Source organism: Lynx canadensis, chromosome C1 (assembly GCF_007474595.2).
Source record: "Lynx canadensis isolate LIC74 chromosome C1, mLynCan4.pri.v2, whole genome shotgun sequence".
In the NCBI taxonomy this organism is placed as follows: domain Eukaryota; kingdom Metazoa; phylum Chordata; class Mammalia; order Carnivora; family Felidae; genus Lynx; species Lynx canadensis.
The window spans coordinates 42920498-42943446 of NC_044310.1; the positions used below are offsets into that span (position 1 = coordinate 42920498).

Here is a 22949-nt window from a genome sequence, read left to right on the forward strand (position 1 = left end):
CTTCCCAGAGAGGCCAGATGGGGACAGGGAGTGGCCAGTTGAGGCCCTTGGGACATCAGGCCATGAGGCAGGAGCTCATCTGGAAGGGAAGCGGCCCCTCTCCTAGGGAAGTCCCCAAGCCTGACTCTCAGGGCCCTGAAGATTTTGTCCAGATCCTCATTCCACCTGGGACAAAACAGACCCAGAGAAGGTGAGAGCCTTGTGCCACATCACACAGCAGCTGAGAGTCAGCCCCAAGGGTTTTTCCACCTTCCCAGGCCAGAAGGGCTAGCACCCAGGCCTGGGGAAGGCGTGCCCAGCCTCCCGATGGGCCCTCGGCTCCCTGACCCAGCAGCTGTTTTCCATGTAAATTAAGTTTCTGGCAAAAGAGGGCCAAGGCATGTTCTTGCAGACCGCAATGTCGATCGGATTAGGAGCAGCAGGAGAGGAGAATTAAGGAAGAAAAGCATTTCTAATTCTCTCTGAAACGCAGCAGGGCTGCCAAGGAGCTGTCATAATACAAGGGTCGCTTTACCCAGAAAGATACATCGTCCCCGATGGCTCCTAATGGATGCTTATGGTTGGGAAGTTTGCAGATCTGCGGCCCCAGGTCCCTGGGGCTCAGTGCGAGCCAAGCATGGGGCCTGGGAAAACCAGGGCAGGATTCTGGTCCTCGGGCACCAGTCTGCTCGGGATAGAGGCCTCCTTGGCATGGAGCCCGGGCCATTCCCTGTCCCTGCTCAGGCCCTTCAACCTGAGATCAGTAGAGAGAGCTCAGGCCCCGGGGACAGGCAGGTCTGGGGTGGGACCCTTGGCTCCGTCACTCCTGCGTTGCACAACCCTGCAGATTTGTTAACTCTCTGGGCCTCAGTTTCCACGTCTAAGATGGGGGATTAAAAACTGCCCACCCCCTAGATTCATAGAGAAGACTAAATGAGATACGGTGTGTGAAACACCAGGCTCAGCGCTGGGTTCAGGTTCAGGTTCAGGTTCAGGTTCGTCCCTCCCTCACCAGAGTGAATACAGATGTGGTGTTTTCACCAGCAAGCTCATGTGCATACTCTGACGGTGTCCCTCCTCTCCTCTTCTGCTTCCAGTGGCTCCCCATTGCCTGCAGGATGAAGACCAAAGCCTCAAGCCTGGCTGTGCCCCTGCAACGTCTTCCCAGCTGAGGCCTGCCTGTCCCAGACCCATCTCTGTACGCCCCCACCCCACAGGACTGAAGTAGTTTTCTTTCTCCAGCCTCTAGACTTTCTCTGCTTTATTTGCAGCTGTATCTCGGAAAACAGTACGTGCTCCATAAATCTTGCAGGGCAAATTAACAGGCTCTCCTTGCTCTGTTGTCCACTGTCATGCTGATGTCCCTGGATTGGCCCTGGTTTTCTCTTCACCGCCCCCCCCCCGCCCCCGTCCTCCCTTGCACTCAAGTACCCACCGCACATGGCCCTGGTGCTCTTCTGGAGATGCAGGATGAACCAAGAGGTGGGCTTTGCACCAAGTAGCTGTCCCATCCCCCTGCTGCACTGGGTCCCTCTGTGGCTCACACACTTGTTGTCCAAACAGAACTCAATGCTTTCTCCTGCAAGCCTGCTTCTTTCTTAGACCCTCTGTCCTGGTGAAGGGGGACACCACCATCCTGACCCCCAGAGTCTGTTTCTGCTACTCCTCTGCCAACCCCCTTCTCCCCCGCCCCCGCCTGCCGTCCCACTCTGCCCCAAGCCACCCCCACCACCTCTCCTGCTTCCCAGCAGTGGCCTCCCTGCCTCAGGCTTCCCAACCAGCCCCAACCAATTCTCCATATGGCCCCCAGAGCCATCTTTCAAGGTGACACGTCCCTTCTCTGCTTAAGACCCTTTGATGACACCCACTGTCCTCAGGATGGCCCAAACTCCTCGGCAGAGCTTTGGGCTGGTCACGTCTGCTCCCCGCAGGACGCCTCTCCTTGCGTAGCTGCCTGGCCTCGAGACAGGCAAGGTGCCTGCTGTTTCAAGCTTTAGTCACTCTTGGGAACGCTCTCCTTACTGTCTTGGCCTGCCCAGTGCTTAATGACAACATGCACCAACTTCTTCTCGGAGCTTTTACTTTGGGCTAAGTACTGTTCTACACCCTTACTGTAGATGTACTAGTTTAAGCCTCACGGCAACCCTCTACACAAGTCCTCTGTTGCCCCCATCTGACAGTTGAGGAATATGAAGAAGAAAGGCGCTAAGAGATGTGCCCAAGGCCACGGGCAGGCTGGCTCCAGAGCACACACAACTGCAGTCCACTGTCCCCCATGTCATTTCTTCCATGGACCCTCTTGCTCCCACCCTTCTCTGTGCCCCTGACTATTCTCTGCATCCTTCTATTGCCATCTTTATTATATTATATTGAATTATCTCTTTATGTCTATCTCTGCCTGCCAGGTCCCCATTGGAGGAGGACACCATGGTTTTCCATTTTTGTATCCTCAATGCCTACATGGGGCCCGACATCATGTATTTACTAAACGAGCCATGGCGAGTGGGCAGATGGATGACAGAGAAGCTGGTGGACGGTCTGTGGGCAGACAGATGTCTGGCTGGCTGGAGGTAAGGAAGTGAACTCTGGGGCCAGGTGGGAGGCAGATCCTGGATGATGGACAGGACCATCCTCGGTCGTGTGGGTGAATGCACGTAAGGAGTGCGGGCACCTGGCTTGATGCTGGACAGGTGTCTGGGAGGCCAGCGGGGCATCTGCAGAGGTGGGCCTGGAACGAAGACCGTCTTACCTTCTTACGCACCTGCTGCTCTTTAGCTGAATGGGCCTTCACGTGCTTTCGGAGGGAGCTGGGGTCCGTGTAGCGCTTGGAGCAGCCAGGGATCTGACAGGCGTACGGCTTCTGTAACATCAGAGGTGCAGAGGTGGGGTGAGTCGGGGCCATCTGCCAGGCCCCAAGGTCATACTGTGTGACCTGCAATTGGGAGGGGGCAGGCAGCAGGTTCACACCCTGTCCCTCCCTCTCTGTCCCCAGCCAGGAAGGATCCAACTCTGCCAGCCCTGCCCACAGCCTCGTAGTGAAGGAGGGGTTGTGTCTCCATTCTACTCTCGTGCCGGAACCTCAGATAAGTCGCCTCCCATCTCTGAGCCTCACTCTTCTCCCTTGCAAAATGGGGCCAACTGAGTTCTAAGGATTCTCCCAGCTCTGACAGCGGCTCTGAGAAGAGTACACCCTTTGAGCCCACGGCTGCAGAGAAGGTGCGAGTGGACAAGGAGTACAGTGAGGTGGCGGCCTTGGAGAGGAAGAGGAGGGGCAGGGGAAGAGAGGGGACAGCACAGGGCCAAGCTGGAGTACGGCAGGGCCCCAGGCTGGGAGTGACTAATCACACCTTGTAGTGGGTCCAGAGATGCCAGACTGCTCTCTGGACCATGAGAAAACCAGATCCTCATTCTGATGATCACGGGAAGCCGGGGGAAGGTGGATCTCAGACACAGGCCTGGGGAGGCTGGGGGTCTGTGCCTTTTGTGTACTTCCTCTTAGGGGCCCCCACTGCTCATGTAGAACCAATCCATACCCTTTACCACCTCCCCTGTTCCCCTGTTCCTGCCTGGGCCTCATGCTGCTCTCCCTGCCTCCAATCTCCCCTCCCACCACAGCCAGAGAGCCTTTCTCACAGACCTGGCCATGCTCTCACCTTTGAAAAATCCTTCCATGGCTCCCTCGTGCCCTCGGACACAGCCCATCTCCCGGTACTGAGGGCGCGCTGTGACTTGGGCCTACTGAAATTCTCACCTCTCCTCCTGCCCCTGTCCTTGTGTGCCCACCCACCCAGCCCTCCTGGAATCTTCTTTCTGTCTCTACCTCCTGATCTTCCCAAGGGCACCACTGTGCACCCAGCAATTCTGGGTTTGTTCAGTGTCCTTCTCTACCAGGTGGTGCATTTCCTCGGGGGATGATCCCTTCGGATTCATCTCAGGTCCCAGGGACTGACCAGGAAGTTGCTCCAACTGAATTCTGAGCTCTCCCTTAGGGGCTCCTGCTGAGGCTTGAAACAGTCCATCCCTAAGGCCTCCCTTTTTGCCTATACCTAGTGGTCCTGATTGCTCAGGGCCCTCCGGCCTCTAGCAACTAGCAGGGAGGGTGTCTGCAGGATGTGGTGCCTTTCACATTAAGTACCGGGGACCACTATGTCCCTGTCAGACATGCCCATGTGGAACTGCCCCCCTCCCCCACCCCAGACCTCAGGCAACTCTGTCCCTGCTGGCCTGAGGACAGGCCAGTCCAACTGCAGACCCAGGGACCTCATGGGGAGGGGCAAGCAGAAAGAGATGACCATACCTTGGTGCTGCCACGGACAGTTGCCAGGTTAAAGAAACGGAGGAGAGCAAAAAGAAAGAGACAGTGAAGTGAGAGGCTTGCCGCGCTGAAAGGAAGGTGTGGGGCAGGAGGGTGGAGGGCACACTCAAGACGTGCCCTCCCCAGCCGCGTGAGACAGACATGCTTGCACACACACACATGCGTGCACACACACGCACACACACATGCACACAACGCTATGGGCCTGCTCCCACCCCAACACATGCACGTACATACACAGAGACATTCTCTCTCGTGGGCCCTGCCCTGTCCTGCCCCAGGCCCCGTCCCCGGGGGATGCTGATACAAATCCACACGTTTTTGCCAAAAAGCAAACAAACAGAGCTCCGTGTGTGCAGGCGCGCTTGCCTGGAAAGGGCGCGAGGCCCATCTCTGTGTTTGTTTTTCCAGGGTCTGACGTGTGCAGAACATTCCTCCAGCCCCGCTCCTCCGTGAGCCCTCAGGAAACCCTGTGGCTGTCCCAAGCAGCAGCCAAGCCCCAGGCCTGGAGTCACTGCCCCAGCTCCGAAGCCTTGTTAGTAACAAGGACACTCGTGATGGTGTAGTAAGGACACAGTGCCACGGACGAAGCACAGATGAGGAAACAGAGGCTGAAGCTTTGTCCAAGATCTCGCAGTACGAGTGCGCCAGTGACACTCTGTTAGGAGGCCTCCTCTCCTCTGGGCAAAGGAGAGACCATCGCCCCCTGGGGCCGTGGCAGTCAGGACTGAAAGCCCACACTGAGTGCCTGGGGATGCGGCAGGGTTTGCTCAGCATTCAGTCAGCGAGTCAGAGGAGGGAAAGGAGGGACTCACATTTGCCGTGCAGACCGTGTGTCAAGCCTGTCTTTGCATCATTTCAGTTGATTCCCCTATGATGTAGGTGTTTGAGGAAATGGAGGCCTAGAGAGGCTAGGGGCATTTCTTCGAGCTCTGAGCCCAGGTGGAGGGCCAGAGTTAAAACCTGGCTGGCTCTCTCTAGTCTGTTCTTCCACTTTCCTGCCCGTGGGGAGAATCCTCCGGTCTCTGGCGCCAGAGGGGAGCTGGGAACATGACGGGGTCCCTTCTGGAAAACAAGGCCCAGCCTGCATGGGCCTGACCCACTGGCCTCTGGGCTGTGGGTGCAGGGCTTGGCGGCTGTACCTACAGGCTTCACCAGGACCTTTGGGGAGATGAAGGCCTGAGATAACCCCGTGGGCTCATTCTGGGCCTGACCTGACCTAGTCCTCAGAGCTCTTTTCACACACCAAGTGGGGGCCAGAGGCCTGTTGCTTTGGGGCTGGGTCCAGGAAATGCAGCAAGGAGGGAGGGAGGAAGGGAGTAAGTCAGAGTAGGTGACCCTGAGAGGCCTGGAGGGACATTGCTCAGGCTGGGGGTGGGGCATGCAGAGAGGCCTGGTGTTGTGGGTGCTGCCTTGTGGTCTCTGGGACATGTAACCAGGAGGCTTGGGCACAAACTGTGCCCCTCAGGACCTGGGTGGGGGCCATGGGCCCCAGGGGCTGGGCTTGTGAGATGGTAATGAAGGCAGGGGTTTGTTAGAATGCCTCCTCACTTGTGTCTCCAACAAAGCCTGTGATAATGCAGCCTGAGAGGGGAGGGGTGGAGAGAAGGGTCGGGTTCAGCCGGGGACAGGGCTCCTCCTTCCTACCCTGTCCCTTGTACTCCATTCCACCTCTCCAGGGTGGCGGATACACTGGCTTTTCCAGCAAGGGCCACTGGACTCTGCCATTTAGGAGCTGCGTGACAGTCTGTGACTTCACGTGAGTCTCAGTTTCCTTGCAAAATGAGGATAATGGCCCTTACCTTGTGGGTTGTTGCCAACATTAAACTCGAGGAGAGCGTACGTGATACTGATTGTGAAGAAAATGTATAGGACATTCTGCCCAGGGCCTGGCTGGGACCCAAAACACTGAGCTCCCTATGTTTTCTGCCACCCCCTTCCCCACCATCTTCTTTGGGTCTTGGCTTTCCCAGCTTATTCACAACCAAATAAAGGGTTTGGATCAGAGGGCCTCCAGCTCTGACCGCTGTTGTCTTGTGGCCTCCAACTTACCCTGGAGGGGTTAGTCGGCCTTGTGGGCCTCTGTTTCCTCATCTGTGTATCTGGTACTAGACAGGCTGGGCCGGATGGCCACTCGGGTCTCCCAGCCCCCGACCAGTAGAGCTCCCCAAACATCTGCCCAAAGAGCACAGGTACATGGACTCCGGCTGTGGAACTATCTCCTGCTGTACATGGGGGCTGGGCTCCTACCAGGCTGCACACACACCCTCACACAGGCCCTGTAAGAGGGGTGTGAGGCCCAGCTCAGGGCACTGAACCTCCTGGAGCCCTGCTTCCTCCATCTGTCAAATGGCATAGTGACTGACTGGCCTGGTCAGTATGAGATGGTGGACACGATGTTCTAGAAAGTGCTCTGTTAACCTCTGAGGTCTGTAGGCATGGGAGAAAACGGGGAGACTGACACTGATAGAGCTGCAGGTTGTCACAGTTTGGCCCAAACAAGGGAAAGGGGGTGGACATATAGGTATCTGGGGACCAGAATTAGAGTCTCAGGCCCTGCTCACTTCAACCCCTCACCCACCACGCTCAGGGGGTAAAGAACAGCTCTGGAGAGGCTCTGGACTGTCTGCACGGAGGGCGTGGGGTGGGCGGAGCGGGGAAGGCCTGCTCTGGGGCTGGCTGACAGGCCCGGGGAGAGGAAGAGGGTGGTGAGCCCACTCTCTCCGTGGGGACATGCCTGGCCATTGGTGCCTGGGCCAGTATCCACAGACTAAAGCAGTGGTTCTCAACTCGGGGAGAGTTTGCTTCCTCCTCCCCAGGATATCTGGCAATGTTGAGAGACATCTGCCACAACTGGGAGAGGGAAAATTGCTCCTGCCTGTCTAGTGGCTGGACGCCAGGGATACTGCTAACTGTCCTACAAGGATGAGACTTCCCTCTCCCTGCATGCCGTCATCCCGCCCAGAACGCCCAGCGCTCGGGACGAAGGCAGGGTTTCTGCGAGGACCCTGGGTGCTACCCTGCATCAGACGAGTGAGGGACTGTGCACGCCTCCCACACCCCTTCCCCCTCGGCCTCTGCCCTCGGGCCTACCGTGTCAAGGTGGGTGCGCTGGTGCTTGGCACGGTCGCTGGAGTTGCTGAAGGCCTTCTGGCAGCCTGGGTGCTGGCACAGGTATGGCTTCTCGCCCGTGTGGCTCCGCAGGTGAATCTTGAGGTTCTCCAGCCGTGAGAAGGCCTTGCTGCAGCCTTCGAACTGCAGGAGAGGCTGGTGAGGGGCGTTCCGCAGCCCCCGGAGGGCCCACTACTCAGCCTGGAAATGGCCCCCCGTCTCCTCTGCCCCCAGTCCTGCCCAAGGCCTCCAGGTGCCCTGTTTCAGCTCCCCGTGAAGTGATCAGGACCCAGACTATATCTGGGAAGCCCTGGTGGGTCCAGAAAAAGTACTCCCCTGACTTAGAGATGGCTCCCGGTGCTAGAAAAGAAAGCGGTCTTTCCAACTCTGGATCTGGAAGGATCCCAGTGGCATGTGGAAAGGACACACGGCTGTTGGCAACCCTGAACGGACAGACAGGACAGCAGGTGCAGACAACCCGCATTCGGAACCTAAGGCCTGGATTTGAGTGGGGCTCTGTCCCAGTGAGGCTTTGGGCAGTGCCTGTCCCTTGACCCACCCTGTCCCTTATTTCTTTGCCTACAAACTCGAGACCCTGTGGCCACCACCCAGGGCTGATATGAGGGCCTCAGGGTGGGGGGAAGATGACTGTCAAAGGGCTTTGTCCACCTGGAGTGTGGCATCGGTGCTGATTGCTGTCAGAGTAACAACCGTATGTGTAAACTCAGGGTCTTTGATTTATCATTTGGCTATTTGTCCAGTGCCCACCATGTACCAGGCCCCATGCCGGGCGGTGGGCATGCAGCGGGTACAGCACAGACCTAGCGATGCCCTTGGCCGGAGTGGGGGTGGACAGCAACAAATGCACCGCCTCCTCCCATGGCTCAGGCCGCCCCATCTCCGTCCCACAGCCTCTGTCCACCTCCCGCCTGCCACCCCAGAATCCTCTAACTGCTCACTCCTCCCCACGTGACCACCCGAGGTCTCTGAGGTAACAACAGGACCCCGCTGCTCCGCCTGAGGCCCTGGGATGCCTGAGTGGCTCAGTGAAGTGTCCGACTTCGGCTCAGGTCATGATCTCACAGTTTGTGGGTTTGAGCCCTGAGTCGGGCTCTGCGCTGACAGCTCAGAGCCTGGAGCCTGTTTCTGATTCTGTCTCTCTCTCTCTCAAAAATACATAAACGTTAAAAAAAAAAAAAAAATGTTAAGCCCTGCACCCTCCACACCTTCCTGCCCCTCCCGACTCCCACCCACACCCTCAACATGGCAGGAGCCCACCGGGCAATCTCAAGCCTGAGTTCACACAAGTTGCTCATCAAGGTACGTCCTCTTTCTCATAACCATCCATCCAATCTCCCCTCAGCCTTCAGAGTCCAGCTTGAATGCTGCCCCATGGCACATTCCCTGGTCCCCTCATGTGATCGGCCGCTCCTTCCTGCTTCTCCTCAGTGTCTGGGGGGCCCAGCCAGGCCGGTGTTCCTGTGGTGGGCACCACGGGGTGGGAAGAGGAACCGACACGCACCCGAACCTGCTCTGTCCACCCAGGCGTGATGTGAGATGTTGAACCACACCATCACTCTGAAGTGTGAGGCCTCAACACCTCAGGGACAGACGCTTCGTGTGGTGATCACAGGGCTGTGACATGGCAACGACAGGGTGCAGGCCACGACTGACGCCAAAGCCCAGGTGGCTCTGCTACGCCCACTCCCTGCAGGTGGGCAGGGGGAGGTGACCCTTGAGGAGGAAGAGGCCAGAGGAACCAGCTCCTTTGCCCAAATCATTAGTTTCATCCCCCAGCTCAGGACAGACGCGAGGACAGAGACTCGAGAGACCATGACTCTCTCTCGGGTGAGCTCCCTCCACGTCTGTCTCTCCCTTGAAGGCCTGGCCGCAACGGCAGGCCACGCTCTACTGGGTTCATCCGGGGCAGGCCGCCTGCAGCCAGGTTTCAGAGCCTGCCCCGCCCCCTTCGCCCAGATGGTGCGCCTTTTCCATGCATCAAAACCAGGAGGAAATCCTGTTTGGGGAATAAATAGGCCACAACTACTCCCTTGCTCTCCTGCAATGGCCCTGTGCCAAGTTCACCCCGAAATGAGGTGGAGGAGCCACGGCTGGAAAGCGGGCTGCCTCTTGGCACTCAGCCGGCCCCTCTGTTCCTCCTCTGGCCCATGCCAGAAGGGTGGACATCTAAGGCCGAGGGGCAGTGACTCCTAATGTGCTGTGTGCTTTTCCTGACTCTGGGGGCGTCCACCAGACCCTGGAGACCGGTGTTTCATCTTCTCCCCGCTGGCCAGCCTCCGTCTCGGCAGCGTTGCTTCGTTCAAGCTGTACCCCTCCTGGGTACCCCACCTTCCCTTCCAATTCGTTGATATTCTAATTCATACATTTTTCAAAAGCCCAGGATCTGCAAGCTTGGTGTTCATGGCCTTCCACCACAGCCCCGACGCCTCTCCTGGATGCACACCCACCGTGTGTCCTGCTATAGCTGCATGGGAGTGTGATTCTCAATGTGTCAGGAACTTTCATGCCCCTGGGCCTTTGCTTGAGCTCTTCCCTGGGCCTGGAATGCCTTTCCCTCCCTCACTCATCTTGCAGACGTCTACTAGAGGTGCTAAGCACTACCTCCTCTGAGAAACTTCCCCAACCTCCATGGCCCCTCCTTGGTCATACCCTGAGCTTAGGGGTTAGAAGATTTTTGCTGCACACTCACTTCTCACCATGCCTCTAGGCTGAGGGTTTGGGAGTTCCTTTGACGGCAGGGCTGGCATCTCATTCACGGGACAAAGGGTGGGTTAGAAACTTGAGCCAATGGGAGCACGAACAGAAATTCCCAGGCCTGGGGACGTACGTGCCCTTGTGAGTGCACCCCCTTCCCTCCAGTGTCCATCGAAGTACCCTGATACCTGTGCCCTATGTCTGTGTCACGCCCACGTACACTGGCCCAGCCCTGTCCTAACCCCACACCCGCGGAACCTCCCAGAGCTGAGTCCCAGGCTGGGGTGCGGCAAGCAGCTATCGGGGTAGAACCCCCGAGGTGGGACCAGAGGTAGTAGCAGTAGGTGGGGAGAGGTGGCTGCCCCATCAAGACTGTTCCAGGGTGAGGATGCTGCAAGTACCACGGCAGAATAACACCCCCATGAGGCCAGTACCCAGACATGCCAGGGACCTTGAGGCCATGGGGGCTCTGTCTGCAGCTGCCTAGGTCCACTCGGTCCTCCCCATTCAAGCACCGCACAGATGGCCCACAGAGGCAGAGAGAGGAGGATGGCACACTTGTGGGTTCACACCTATGTGCACCCTCTCTGTTGGGCCCAGGATTGTCACCAGGGTGCCCTCGTATCCCTCCACAGCCCTAGGGGCAAATATTCCTCTCCTCCTGCCAGGAGCTGAGGCTCAGGGGACCAGCACAGCAGTCATAGACACCGCTCTGCCGTGGGACAACCTGGGCTTGTGTCCTGGCTGCTCAACTCCCTGAGTGCTCCGGGAGGAGTCCCTCCAAGCCTTCGAGCCTCAGTTTCCTCATCTGTAAAACTAGGTGAGTCCTTCCAACTGTGGAAGGTGGCTGTGAGGGTGAAATGAAAGAGTGCCAGGTTAAGTGTTTAGCTCAGCACCAAGTCCCCACCTAGTGTTGTCACTGCTGCTCCCATTCAAGGTCACCAAGCAGGTAAGCAGCAGGTGGCATTCTGCTGGGGTGGCGTCTCCCGGGCCTGCCCCTCTGTAGAGTGGAAGGGTGTGTGTGTGTGTGTGTGTGTGTGGCATGGTGGGCTCCCACATCTCCCCATGTCCCGTTTCCACTTCTCACTCCTTCACCCCTTACCTTGCTCCCCATCCTCCTCCTCCGGCCTGGTAGCTTGGACTAACCATCCCATCACACCCTGTGCTTTCAAACCCCTTGGCTCAGGTGTAGGGGGCGGTTAGCCTGGGCTTGGGGCCTGGAGCAGCATGGGGACTGGGGAACAGGATGGGGGCTTGAGGGGCAGGTGTCCAGGGCTGTCCTGGTTCCACTTCTACAGGAGCATATGCATCCTGGACAGGTCTGTCTCCCCTTGTCTCTCTACCCTGGGGATCCAGGATCTGGAAGCCTAAAGCTGAAGCCTACCCATCTGAGTTTCCTATGAGCCCCTCCCTGCTGCCTTACAGCCAGCGGCCTCACCAGACACCCCTATGGCCCTTCCCGCTCTGTGAGTCTATTTCTACGCTGCACATTTAGGTGGGTCACCTCCACTCAAGACTCTCTAGGGCTCATCATGCCTTCTCACAGCCAGTCAATCCCCTTAGCATTGGAGGCCTTCTAGGGTCTGATGCCACACAGCCTGGGGTGAAGGGTCCAGACTTGGAAAGCACAAAGTCCAGGAAGTCAGCGCCCCCTCTGTGCCTCAGTGTCTTTCTCGGTAAAACGAAGACAGAAACCAGCTCACGGAGTTGGTTGTGGGGTGAGACGATGTGCATGTGTGCATGACACACAGGACATACTCTGTAAATGTCATCACTGTTATTGTGGTGGTGATTCTTTCTATCTTGCCCTCAGAAAAAAACACCAGCCTAGGCCAGGTTTTACCATGGCAACCCCATGTGGTGTCCTTTGGGTGCCAGCAACAGCCTCTAATGAGAGCAAGGCAGCCTTTTGGGGGTGGGAATGGCCCGATGGGGCCCCATCTACTGGCCGTGTGGGGGCTGGGAGGTCAGCATGGAGAGGTGCCCCACCACTGTTGTGTTGTGGGGGTGCAGATGCTGCTGGAATAGACACACGCGTCTTGTAGCAGAAGGGTCTTATAGCATGGGTCTTGGCTTTGTTTCTGGCTTTGAGCTTTGGTTTCCCTGAGTGGGGTGGAAGATGGATCCTAAGGCAATGCCACTGTGACCCAAGGACATAAGGATGCTTCCATGGGGTCTGTCCCCCAGGGGGTACACACAAGGGCCTTCCTGACATTCCTCCCATAACACTCCGGTCCCCTGGGGTTTGAAGGCAGACTTTGCCCTGGACAGACAGACCCCTTCCTCCCGGCTGTCAATGTTGAGGTATATAACCCTGCAGAGCAGACCTCCTGGGGCATCCCTCACCCTGTTGCAAGGGGGGCACAGGGAGAACTGTCCCTACCGTACCAGAAAGGCCAAGCCACAGTCAGAACTGCCCTCTCTCGCAGAAAGAAGGGACTCCTCAATCTTCAACCCGAGGTTAGCAGGTCGGACAGACCCCCTGACTCTGAAAGTTGTTCATGCACCCTATCCACCTGCCCCCGACCTCACTGCTGGTATCCCATCTGCACCTGCCCAGGCTTCCACCTATTCACTTCTGGAATTCACTCTCATCCTCTCATCTTTTTGCACATTGATTCATATCCTCTGCCTCATTCAGCTGCCCCTGTGTGCCCGGCGGCACGCTGGGAGCTGAGACTTCAGGGCAAAGAAGACCACAAAAGACCCGTAAGTCCAAATGAAAGACATGTATTCAGCCCCAAGGAGGGGCTAATCTCAGGGGGCTTCTAGCTGGGGAGGTCGGGGGTCACTAAAGCCTTCTTGGAGGAGCCGGGACTTGACGCCCAGGCAGGGTTTGGACAAACAGGGTGGGAAGCACAGGGAGACTGGGAGGGGTGCTGAATATTCTGGAGATTAAGGGGAGCAGGGAAGGAGAGGTGGAAGTAGAAATGGGAATTCGGGGGCTCCCTTCATTCCCACCCATGCAGTGGTGATCCATTCTAGAGCAGGTAAGTTTAGGGAGTTTTCGATCCCATTAAGACACCACAGAAACTGCCCTGTGCACTCACTGATGTGGCCCAGCAAATGGGGTGGCCCGAGGCTATTCACTGGGGGGACTCCGGTGCCACTGCCACTGGCTAGACTCCCCACTACCTGGACCTCCCACCTTCCACCTAGATGCCTGAGCCAGGAACCTGTTCCCTCCTCCCTGGTCGCTGTATCTGATCGGCCACCAGGTCAGGGAAATGCCACCTCTTAAACCATCTTTCACGTGCACCCTCTTCTCTTCTTCGCTGCCCCGCTGCCCCGGTCCACACCCCCAGCATTTCTCACCCAGGTGACTGAACTAGCCACCATCTTGCCTCCTGCCCCTCCTCTCTCAACTCATTCCCACAGGATATCTGGGATCTAGAACGAAAACTGAAGCCCACAGGTCTGTCCCAGTCCCTCCCTGCTCAAACCCTGCACGGTTCCCTAGTGCCTGGGGAGTACAAATCCTCACCACGGCATCCCAGCTGGTGTGATCTGGTCCCCGGTGACAGTTTGGTGGGGCCCACCCCCTCCAACTCCCACCTCCAAACCGGTGTGTTTCAGTATCAGAGCGGCCTGGATGCAAATCCACACTTCCCAGCTGGATGGCCTTGGGCAAGTTCACTTCATTCTGCCGGAGCCCAGATTTTTCATCCATAAGTGGGGGCATCACTTGGGCACACCTGGGCACACAGTAGGTGGGTGGTCTCCGTGAACCACAGGGTGCATGCAGCATTCTGTCTTATTTGGGGTGAATGTGAAACATACCAGCTCAAATAACCAAACACACAACACATTTATCTAGCCAGAAACAAAGGCTCACACGCCATGGGCAGCAGAGAGGGTAGCTGCTGTGGACAGGAGGTACAAAGAGAGGGGAGAAGAAACAGAAAGGACTTTTGTCTAAAAAATGCAAAGAAATGGGTGTTAGGGATTTCTTCTTTACTTTATGATGCATAAACGTAAACTATATCGTAAGACAAAACAGGTGAATTCAAAATGATGTAAGTGACTGGGAGACACCCTCTCGGACACCTACCAAGGGCCGGCTGCTGTGTATGTCTCACGGGCTGTGTCATTTAATCATGACAACATGCTCTGCTGATAAGCCTCCTTCTTAGCCCCCCTGTGCAGATGAGGAAACTGAGGCTCGGAATGATGACACCACTGGCTCAACTCACAGCTGGTAACCGGCGGAGCTGGGGTCTGATCTCGATGGCTGATGTGCCAGTCTGTCCCTATGTGTCCCTAAACACTCTGGCCATTGCCTCAGGAGTAAAGCACCAACCACGGGGTTGCACTCAGCAGCTATTACTAGGATTTCCAGCTGGGCCCACATCCTGGGTTCCAGTCCCAGGCAAAGGCCAGGCCCGGCCCAGGATGTAGAGCCGACGCTGGGAGAGGAGGACGCCCTCCAAGAGAGGAGATACCACCGCACAAAAAGGAAAAACAAGGCGGCAGAGCAGAGAAGAAAGAGCACAGAGCACAGAGTCTTGAAAGGCCCAGTTTCCACATGTGGGGCGTGTTACAAGAGAAGATTAAAATAACGGGGGAAAATACCCCGGGAACCGTGAAGCCCTAGACCATCTGGAGTTTTATAGTAACAGGCAGGGGAGAATCAGAACCTAATTGAAAAAAGTCCACTGCAATCCATTACCGCTGCGTGCAGCTCACAGAACCAAGGGCAGGAGATGAAAGACGGGGGAGCCATCCCAGGAGCCCGGGAGGCCGAGCCAAAGGGCCCTTTAAGTTCTGGCTGGGGGTGGGGGGAGGGCACTGGGTCAGTTGTCAGAATCTGCAGGCCTGGGCTCACCTCACTCAGCAATCTGCCCTCTCTGAGCCTCGCCCTCATCTGTCGAATGGCTAAGCAAGATCACTCGGGGAAGCCCCAGCACGGTGCCAGACACACCTCTGGTGCTGAGCACGACAGTTCTCTCCCTCTGGCCCCTGGGGAAGGAGGAAGAGTGCCGTTCCACATGTAGGGCAACGCGCCGCATGCCACAGACCCCAAGGTCGTGCAGACAGAGGCTTGTTCCCGGGGGCTCCACCACCGAGAGTCACCAACTTGGGCAAATCGTGTCCCATCCCTGCCCCCATTTCTCTCCTCTCTAAAACGGGGCTGCCACTAACTACTGTTGCAAGTGGCACACGGTAGGCGTCTAGTGAACGTCAAGTTTCCTCCCTGTCGCTGTTGTGGCCTGAAGAGGAGCGAGGGCCTGGTTTCTCATGCTCTGGCTAAGAATCTGGACGCAAAGGGCAAGGAGGGAGTTTTGGGGGAACAGGGCATGGGTGGGGGCAAGGGAGGAAATGCCTCCACTTTTGGCATTTGCCAGTGACTTGCTTCTAAACAAACACATTTCTGGTTTAAGGGTAAAATATATTGGGTTACAACAGTCTGGCAGGCCATTCGGGGATCAACTTCTCATTTTTGTGCAAACTTTTAACTTACTTTATAACAATGATTTGGATGTGCAGTGCCAGATTCTTCTCCAAGATGTCAAATAATTCTGTGTTTGGCCAGCTTGAAAGGCCAGCCAGCCGGGAGCTGAGGTCTACTCTTCACTCCCGCACCCCTGCAGGGGACTCTGGCCCCGAGGTTACTGTCCTATGAGGCCCTCTGGGGTTTCCATGGAAGTCTCTTCAGAGCCTGTGCTTCGCCAGTCCTCAGGGGGTCCAGGCAAGAAGGGGAGGAACAGATATGGAAGGATCCCTGGGAGGTGAGGCTGGAGGGCCAGCCTGGACTCTGTGTGCTGTGAGCCCACAAGGGTCTGGTCTAGCTTTGGGCACGCAGTGCCGTCTGAATAAATGAAGGAGTGGGCAGATGTGTGTACGAGGGAGACTATGACCCTAACAGCAGCTATCACATTTACTCTGTACCTGGGACTGGGCCAAACTCTTCCTAAATACGATCTCCTTTGTCCCATTAGGACAGTGTACCACCCCCCCCCCCCACCTCATTATACAGGCAGAAACAAAGGCCCAGAGAGTTTAGGGGTCAGATTCCCAGAGCTCATAAGGGAGGGAGCCTGGGTTTGCCTCCAGCGCCTGAGCTCTGTGCCCTGGGCCAGCCAGGACTGAGATTCGAGGCCGGGGTGGGGGTCTCTTCACAACTGCTCAGCTCTCTGCGTCTTGGTAATCATCCAGAGAGGCGGCAGGGCGGGTGGGGGTGGGGGGTGTGGCACACAAAAGGCAAAGGGAGACTGGGCCAGAGGCACCACGGCTCTCCAGGTTTCCAAGGGTCGGGATGAGGGCTGCAGACCCCTTGTCTTTCCTCACCAGGACTGCACTGGAGGCTCTTGGCTGAGAACTCTCCAGTAGAAGGTCTCTGGGCCAGAAGCAGGTTCTTATTCCCAGGCAGCAAGGGCCAAGAGGACTATGCCACCCCTCCAGGCTGGATAGGAGAAGCGAAGGGGGCTCAGAGTCTGCTTGCGTAGACAGGTGGGATCTGGGGAAGCTCCGGTGTCAAGAGGAGGCCAGACATCATTGGAGATGCGGAAAGAGGCCCTACTAGGGGCCAGGGGCCAGCAGAAGGAGACAGCACCGAATGGTTAACACACGCACACGCACCAAGCCCCCAGCCGCAGACCTGGAGACACACACACACACACACACACACACACACACACACACACATTCTGCCTGATACCTCCCCTTCCAACCAAGCTCCACATCAAAGACACAGAACCCAGGACACCAACACACAGCACCGATTTAAACACATGGCCACACAAACACGACTCACGTCACAGAGACGCAGAGGCCAGCACATACACGCTCACACGTGAACCAAGGACCGAGCTCCAGGCCCCACCACAGGCTCAAACGTACAACCCCCCCCCCCAGACCCCAGACATACTGACAGACAACCCACGCACAGCACAGCACATGCAGGAACCGGCCCATATCTCGGCACAGGACGGCCTCATGATGGTTTGTGCGCACAGGGAGAAGACACTCACCCAGAGACAACATCCAGAAAGTCTTCCAAGAGGTCAGTAGATAAAGACATGCCCTCATACCATCTTAACACCCAACCCAGCCAGTCCTGTGGACACTCCCACTCCCACACGCCTCTCTCCACGGCTCTCGGCAGCCCTCAGGGGCCCACCATATCTCCCAACTTTCCCATGGCAGCTGGATGGACTGGCTTGGCTTTGGGGAGGGCACACATGACCTTAAAGAACCCTAAGACAAGGCCAAGAACGCCCTCTGGCTGTGCTGACCTCTAGCCCAATGCTCCTTCCTCCTCCCCGTGCTCAGCCACAAGCCACACCTTCCTGCCTCCAGGCCTTTGGCAATGCAGTGTCCTCTTCACATGAGGTCCATCTACTTGCCTGTCTCGTCCTCCCTGTCTTCTAAGGCTTTGGCTCAAGGCTCACGCCTGCTCCTCTCCCCAGTCTTTCCCTAACCCTCCCTGTTTCCGCCCTTCTCTGAGCACCTGGGACTGAGTTCTGCCGGGCTGCCATCCTGGTGCCGAGGCCAGGACTGCCCGCCTCTCACTGCTCACCCTTGGTGCAGACACCACACATGCCCTGGGGCCTTGCCTGCTGCTGGGCCCGGTGTCTAGAAACTCGCCCCCCAGGAGGGGAGGCAGGCAGGCACAGGCCAGAGAGCCACATGCAGCCGACCCCATCTCCACGGCCAACCACCAAGCAGGAGTGCCTGGTCCCTTTTACTGAGGTGACACCTTTGCAGACGGCTGCAGTGTCCAACTGGAAGAGCTGCTTCGGGAGGAGGAGGGAGAGGGACCACGGTGAACAAAAGGATCCTTTCCAGCCATCAGCTCCAAACCCCACCGCCTTCCCCCAAATAAGCTCGAGCCCCGGTCTGGGCAGGATATCTCCCACCACCAGCACAGCTGGGGTTCAGGGCCGGTTCCCCTTCCTGTTGGCCCCTGTGAGGCTCAGTGTTCCCACTGCAAAATGGGGTGACGCTCCTGGCCTGAGATGCATGTGATGGACGTCAGAATGCCATGCCCTTGGTACTGAATACAGGACAGGTGCTCAGGAATGTTAGTCCCCTTTTTGGCTCCTCTCTCAAATTCCAAACAGCAACAGCAGGGATGGGTCCAGATGCAAAAACATCAGGGTCTGAAGACCCGAGGCCAACTATGTAACCTTAGACCAGTCACTTGCCTTCCCTGGGCTCACCCCAAGGCTGCCTGCCCAGGACGGGTGGGACAGTGGGCGTGAATGTGCACCAGGGTCATACAGGTGGCAGCAGCATAATTCCCAGTGTCCTAGGACTGCTTGGGGAGGAAAGAGACCCCAGACTTCCCACCCATCTCCTGAAAGAAAACCTCACATCAGGCCACCGGGAAACATTACAAATGTACAACATGCAAAGCTCCCATCTAAGGTTGTGGGTGGGTGGGAGCAAGCTGCCCAGTGTGCACCTGGGATTTAGATCGTCCGAGGATGTCCTATGAGGTTCCGGGCCCCCACCTTGAGGTGGGAGCAGCGTTCTGAACCAGGCCTGTGAGGGGCAGGAGCAGGGCTAGGTCAGACTAGGTCCCACATGGGCAGCTCTGGGGGCAGCAAGGGCCACGGAGGTCGGTGGAGGAGTCACAGAGGCCCTGCTCAATGTTAGGAGGAACCCTAGCAGGGAGGAGGGGAGTGGCCTATTCCCGATGTTCAGGAACAAAACCAGGCAACTTTGTGTTCACTGGGGCTGTTTGGACGGTACAAGATGGCTCCCAAAGCTACCGGCTCTAAACTGGGCTGGACCTGCTACCCGAGGCCCAGCGGTATAAACGGGCCAGGATGACCCGCCTCAGCACCACTACCACTCCCTCATCTAGCCACCCATCACTGATCATTTCAGGGGTGCCAAGGTGGGCTGACCCTGTGCAGGTGACGTAGGGCCACACTCTGAATGAGGCCAAGCGGGCCCATGTCACATCCTCCTGCCATGGATTCGTAATGGGTTCTTAGTAACAGTGGGTGGAAGGAGAGGTGGCAGTCTTGCACTTGTACTTGAGCTAGTGAAGGAAGGTCACTTACAATTAGGAACAAATTACCCAAGCAAAAACCCCAAATGAAACCCAACCCATGGAGGGGATGAGAGCTCAAGAAGAGACACAGCAAACCGTTTTGGTGGCCAAGTGCCTCAGTCGGCAGAACACTTCTTTTCATTGGCTCCACCAGCATCACAGCGACACCGTGAGAGGCGTTGTGGGGTTTCTCTGTAGCTGGGACTGCTGTCAGGGCCCCTCCACCCTGTCCCCAACTGCCCCACTGTGCACAGTGACATCCAGCTACAAGCCAGGCACCCAACTGGTCAGCCACAGGGGAGCCCCCTGGGCCAGGTATCCCGGGAAAGTCCCTTTCCCTGCTGGGCCTCAATTCTCATCTGTTGAATGGGTATGTGTGGAATAGCATTATGCTTCTACTCAGGTGCCTCAGGGAGGAGATAACTTAGTAGAAAGCAGGGCAGACAGGAGTGAATTTCTGGCTTTTGGGTTTCACCATCCCAGGGACCGAATGGAAAGATCTCTGGAGATAGAGATGAGTCACGCACAGTTAATATTTCAAACGATTTTTTCTGCAATAAACCTAAAAGTGCCCAACACGGCGCCTGGCACCGAGTGGGCTTTCGTAAATATCTGTTAATGAATGAAAGAACCGAGCAACAAACAACTGAGCCTCGAGCGACAAACAACTGAGCCTCGAGGGAAGTGAGGGGCAAGGAGACCCCTAATTAGTAGAGGTCAGGAGAGGTTTTGTCAGAAGAGCAAAGCTTCCTGTGTCCCTGCTCCTGAGACAGCGCTCCAGCTGCGACAGGGACAGAGGAGGGGTAGCAAGATGTGTAGACGGCTGCAGTCCCTGGAAGTGGAGAGGCTTTGGACTTTGCTCTTACGCCTCTGGGGCCAACCCCTGGGTATGCAACAGCACCCCCAGCTAGACTTGTGTGACCTGAAGCAGGGCTCTCCCCAGGCGGGGCCCAGGCCCCCTTACAGGCAGGGCTCCAGATGTTTCAGGAGGTCCCACACCCTGCACTGTGGGGGAGACAGTCTGAGCTGGCCCTGAGGCAGCCTTTCAGATGGACGGCGCACAGGCAGAGTCTGGCCAAAGATGGGGCCGGATGCTGGACAGCTCAGCAGGTGCCAGCATGACAAAGGCCCTGAGGACCCCTCGGTTCAGTGTATGCCCCCCACCCCCAAGAACTTAGATACAACTAAGAGGAAACATGGCAGTGTTCTTGAAATGCAAGCATGTAGATGCTCAGAATGGGCAGGGAGTTCAAGGAAAATGTCCACGTTACATTCCTTTCTCTCTCACTGGAGTTTTCAGACTTGATGTTTGAACCCGACGTAAATAAGTTAGCTGTGGACCCTTTCGGTGCACTGCCTTCTTTGACCTTCAGGGCACCCTGGACACAAGGTGCCATATCACCATCTTTCACAGATAAGGAGACAGGCCATCCCAGAGAGCCTGAGCTTGGGGCACCCGTGGAGTAAAGAGGCAGCATCGGGACTGAACTGAGGGGGGACTGATTTGTGGGGCAAAGCCCTTGGCCCTGCTCTTACACTGCATTCGACAAAAAGCAGAATGGTTAGGAAACACTAGGCCGTGGGAAAGAAATGGCAAAAAACATTAAGTGTCTCACCTTACCAGAAAATAGCAGTACTAGCAATAACAGCCACCATGCCGTTTTTCAGATTCCCTAAGAGCACTGATTGCCCTTAAAACCCAAATCCTCCCACTCTTCAGTCCAGCACAGGTTGGAAAACTCTGGAAGAGTCTGGGGGAGGCATCCCACCCCTCACCTGCGCCTCGAATGCCCCACGGTTCTGAAGGAGAAATGTGGCTTCTGCTGGGTCAGGCGTGCTGTCTGGCTCTCCTGGGAGCCTTCTGTCCCTCAGGCAAAGGGAAACACCCTGTGGTCACCCCACGAAAGAAGACCAAGTGAACTGAAAAAAAGTGTAACCATATGATAAAACAGAAAGGGGTCCTTAAGGAGAAACACGCTGCAAGGCACTTGGCCGAGAACCAAGGGGGGCGGCTGGAGGGGCGTTCCGGGGAGCAGGGCCCCTCCCAGAAGCCTGGCCCTGCAGAGCTGAGCCCAACTCAGGGGGACGCCTGGAACTCATTAGCATTATGTCAGGAATAATGTAAAATTAAAACATTTAGCTTTGGCTTCTAAAATTAAGGAGGACAAAAAGAGAAGGATGCCATTGTGCTGAGCCATGCAGCTATGACTTGGGCACCAATAATTTACAGAATATAAATCTCTGCCTTGCACTTGGGCCCAGCCCAAGACTGAGGACTGAGCGATGAGTCTGCAGCTCTGTCCTGGGGCAAGCCAAGTTGGGAGCCCGGGGGCGGGGGGGGGGGGGGGGGGGGGGCGGCTGGGGGCGCAGGGCCCAGGTGAGGCTTTCCCACTGCTCACTCCCCACGGCGGTGCCAGGTTCGCGCCCACCCTGCCGCTCTCCTCACTGGCCCCTCCTTACCTCCCTGGCCACTGTGCTCAAATCCATCACCTATCCTGCGGTCAGACAGATTCCTAGATCGCAAGCCTGTCCTTATCACTGCTCAAAACCCAGTGATGGCTCCCTACTGCCTTCAGGATAGGACCCAAGGCCTTCAGCCGGGTGTTTCCAGCCTCCCAGCATCTGACCCTGCAGGCCTTCCAGCTGTGGCTGGCTCCCCAAGCTCCTGTTTCCTCTCCGGGCGCCAGTTACACCGACTACTTGGGCTTCCAGAACTTCCTGTACTTTCTCAGCTTTTGCATATGCTGTTCCCTTAGCCTGGAATTCCCTCAGGCATCAGGGCTAAACTCCAATAGTGGCTCCTCTGCAAAAGCTCTGGGCTTTGAGGCAGGCCCTGGGCCAGAGACCTCTCTGGGTCCACTCTGGTCCTGGGATAAAGGCAGGATGGCTGGGCCAGACTATGTAGGAACCCAAGACTCAGTGTTAGGACTGGCCAGCCTTTGGAGGCCCTTGTGTTACAGATAGGGACATCGAGGCAGACCAGAGAGGACAGGGCTGACCAAGGCTTCCCTGGCCCCCCCGCCCTAGCTTTGGCCCCTTGGATTCTTAGGGCAGGCTCTTTCTGCTCCCACAGGCTCATTCTGGGGTATAGAGTACCCTGGAGTCACCCAGGCCTGAGTTCAAGTTGCAACTCCCCTCCAGCTCCGTGACAGCTGCAAACCATCTAACCTTTCTGAGGTTCTGCGTCTGTCGGCATTACAAGAATGGTAATGATAGCATAGGGTCACCCCCTCCTAGGGCTGTGCAGAGTCAGCATCGGATACTGCTGCAACACCGACCATCACCCCCCTGTGCAGATGGAGAAACTGAGGTCTGAGGCTACAGAGGATGGGGCATCAGTGACAGGATAGAGTCAGAAGCTCCTGCCTCTGGGAAGGCAGTCTGAGTGCAGTTCACAAAGCCTGACTTGTTTCAGTGACACAAGATAGCAGTTCATTCAGTTCTTTACTAGCCATTCATTCATTTCCTTGTTCACTCACTCACTCAGCTAAGTGCACAGAACCAGATGTCCAAAATATAATGTAGTGAAAAGAGCAAGTAACCAAACAGTAAATACAGCATGATTCCATTCTAGTAAAGAGTATAATCATCATATGTACAGAGAAAAGTCTGGAAAAATACTCTAAAATGTTAAACAAGGGGTATTTCTGAGTGGTGTAGTTAGGAGTAACTTTTCCTTTTTTTCTTTGTACTTCACTGTCTACTTTCTACTTCTTGATAGGTTACACTTTTTAAAAAATTTTTTAATGTTTATTTTTGAGAGAGAGAGAGAGAGACGGAGCATGAGCGGGGGAGGGGCAGAGAGAGAGAGAGAGAGAGAGAGAG

At 56.4% G+C, this 22949-nt stretch overlaps 1 protein-coding gene across 1 annotated transcript in view; it reads right to left on the minus strand.

The window, feature by feature from the left end:
- GLIS1 (GLIS family zinc finger 1) overlaps nt 1-22949 on the minus strand; it is an 83816-nt gene that overhangs the window by 14209 nt on the left and 46658 nt on the right. The window contains exons 2-3 of the mRNA XM_032594304.1: nt 7388-7549; nt 2729-2839 (exon numbers count right to left, since the gene is read on the minus strand). Of these exons, the coding sequence (XP_032450195.1) occupies nt 2729-2839; nt 7388-7549 (273 nt within the window). The remainder of the gene's footprint in view (nt 1-2728; nt 2840-7387; nt 7550-22949) is intronic.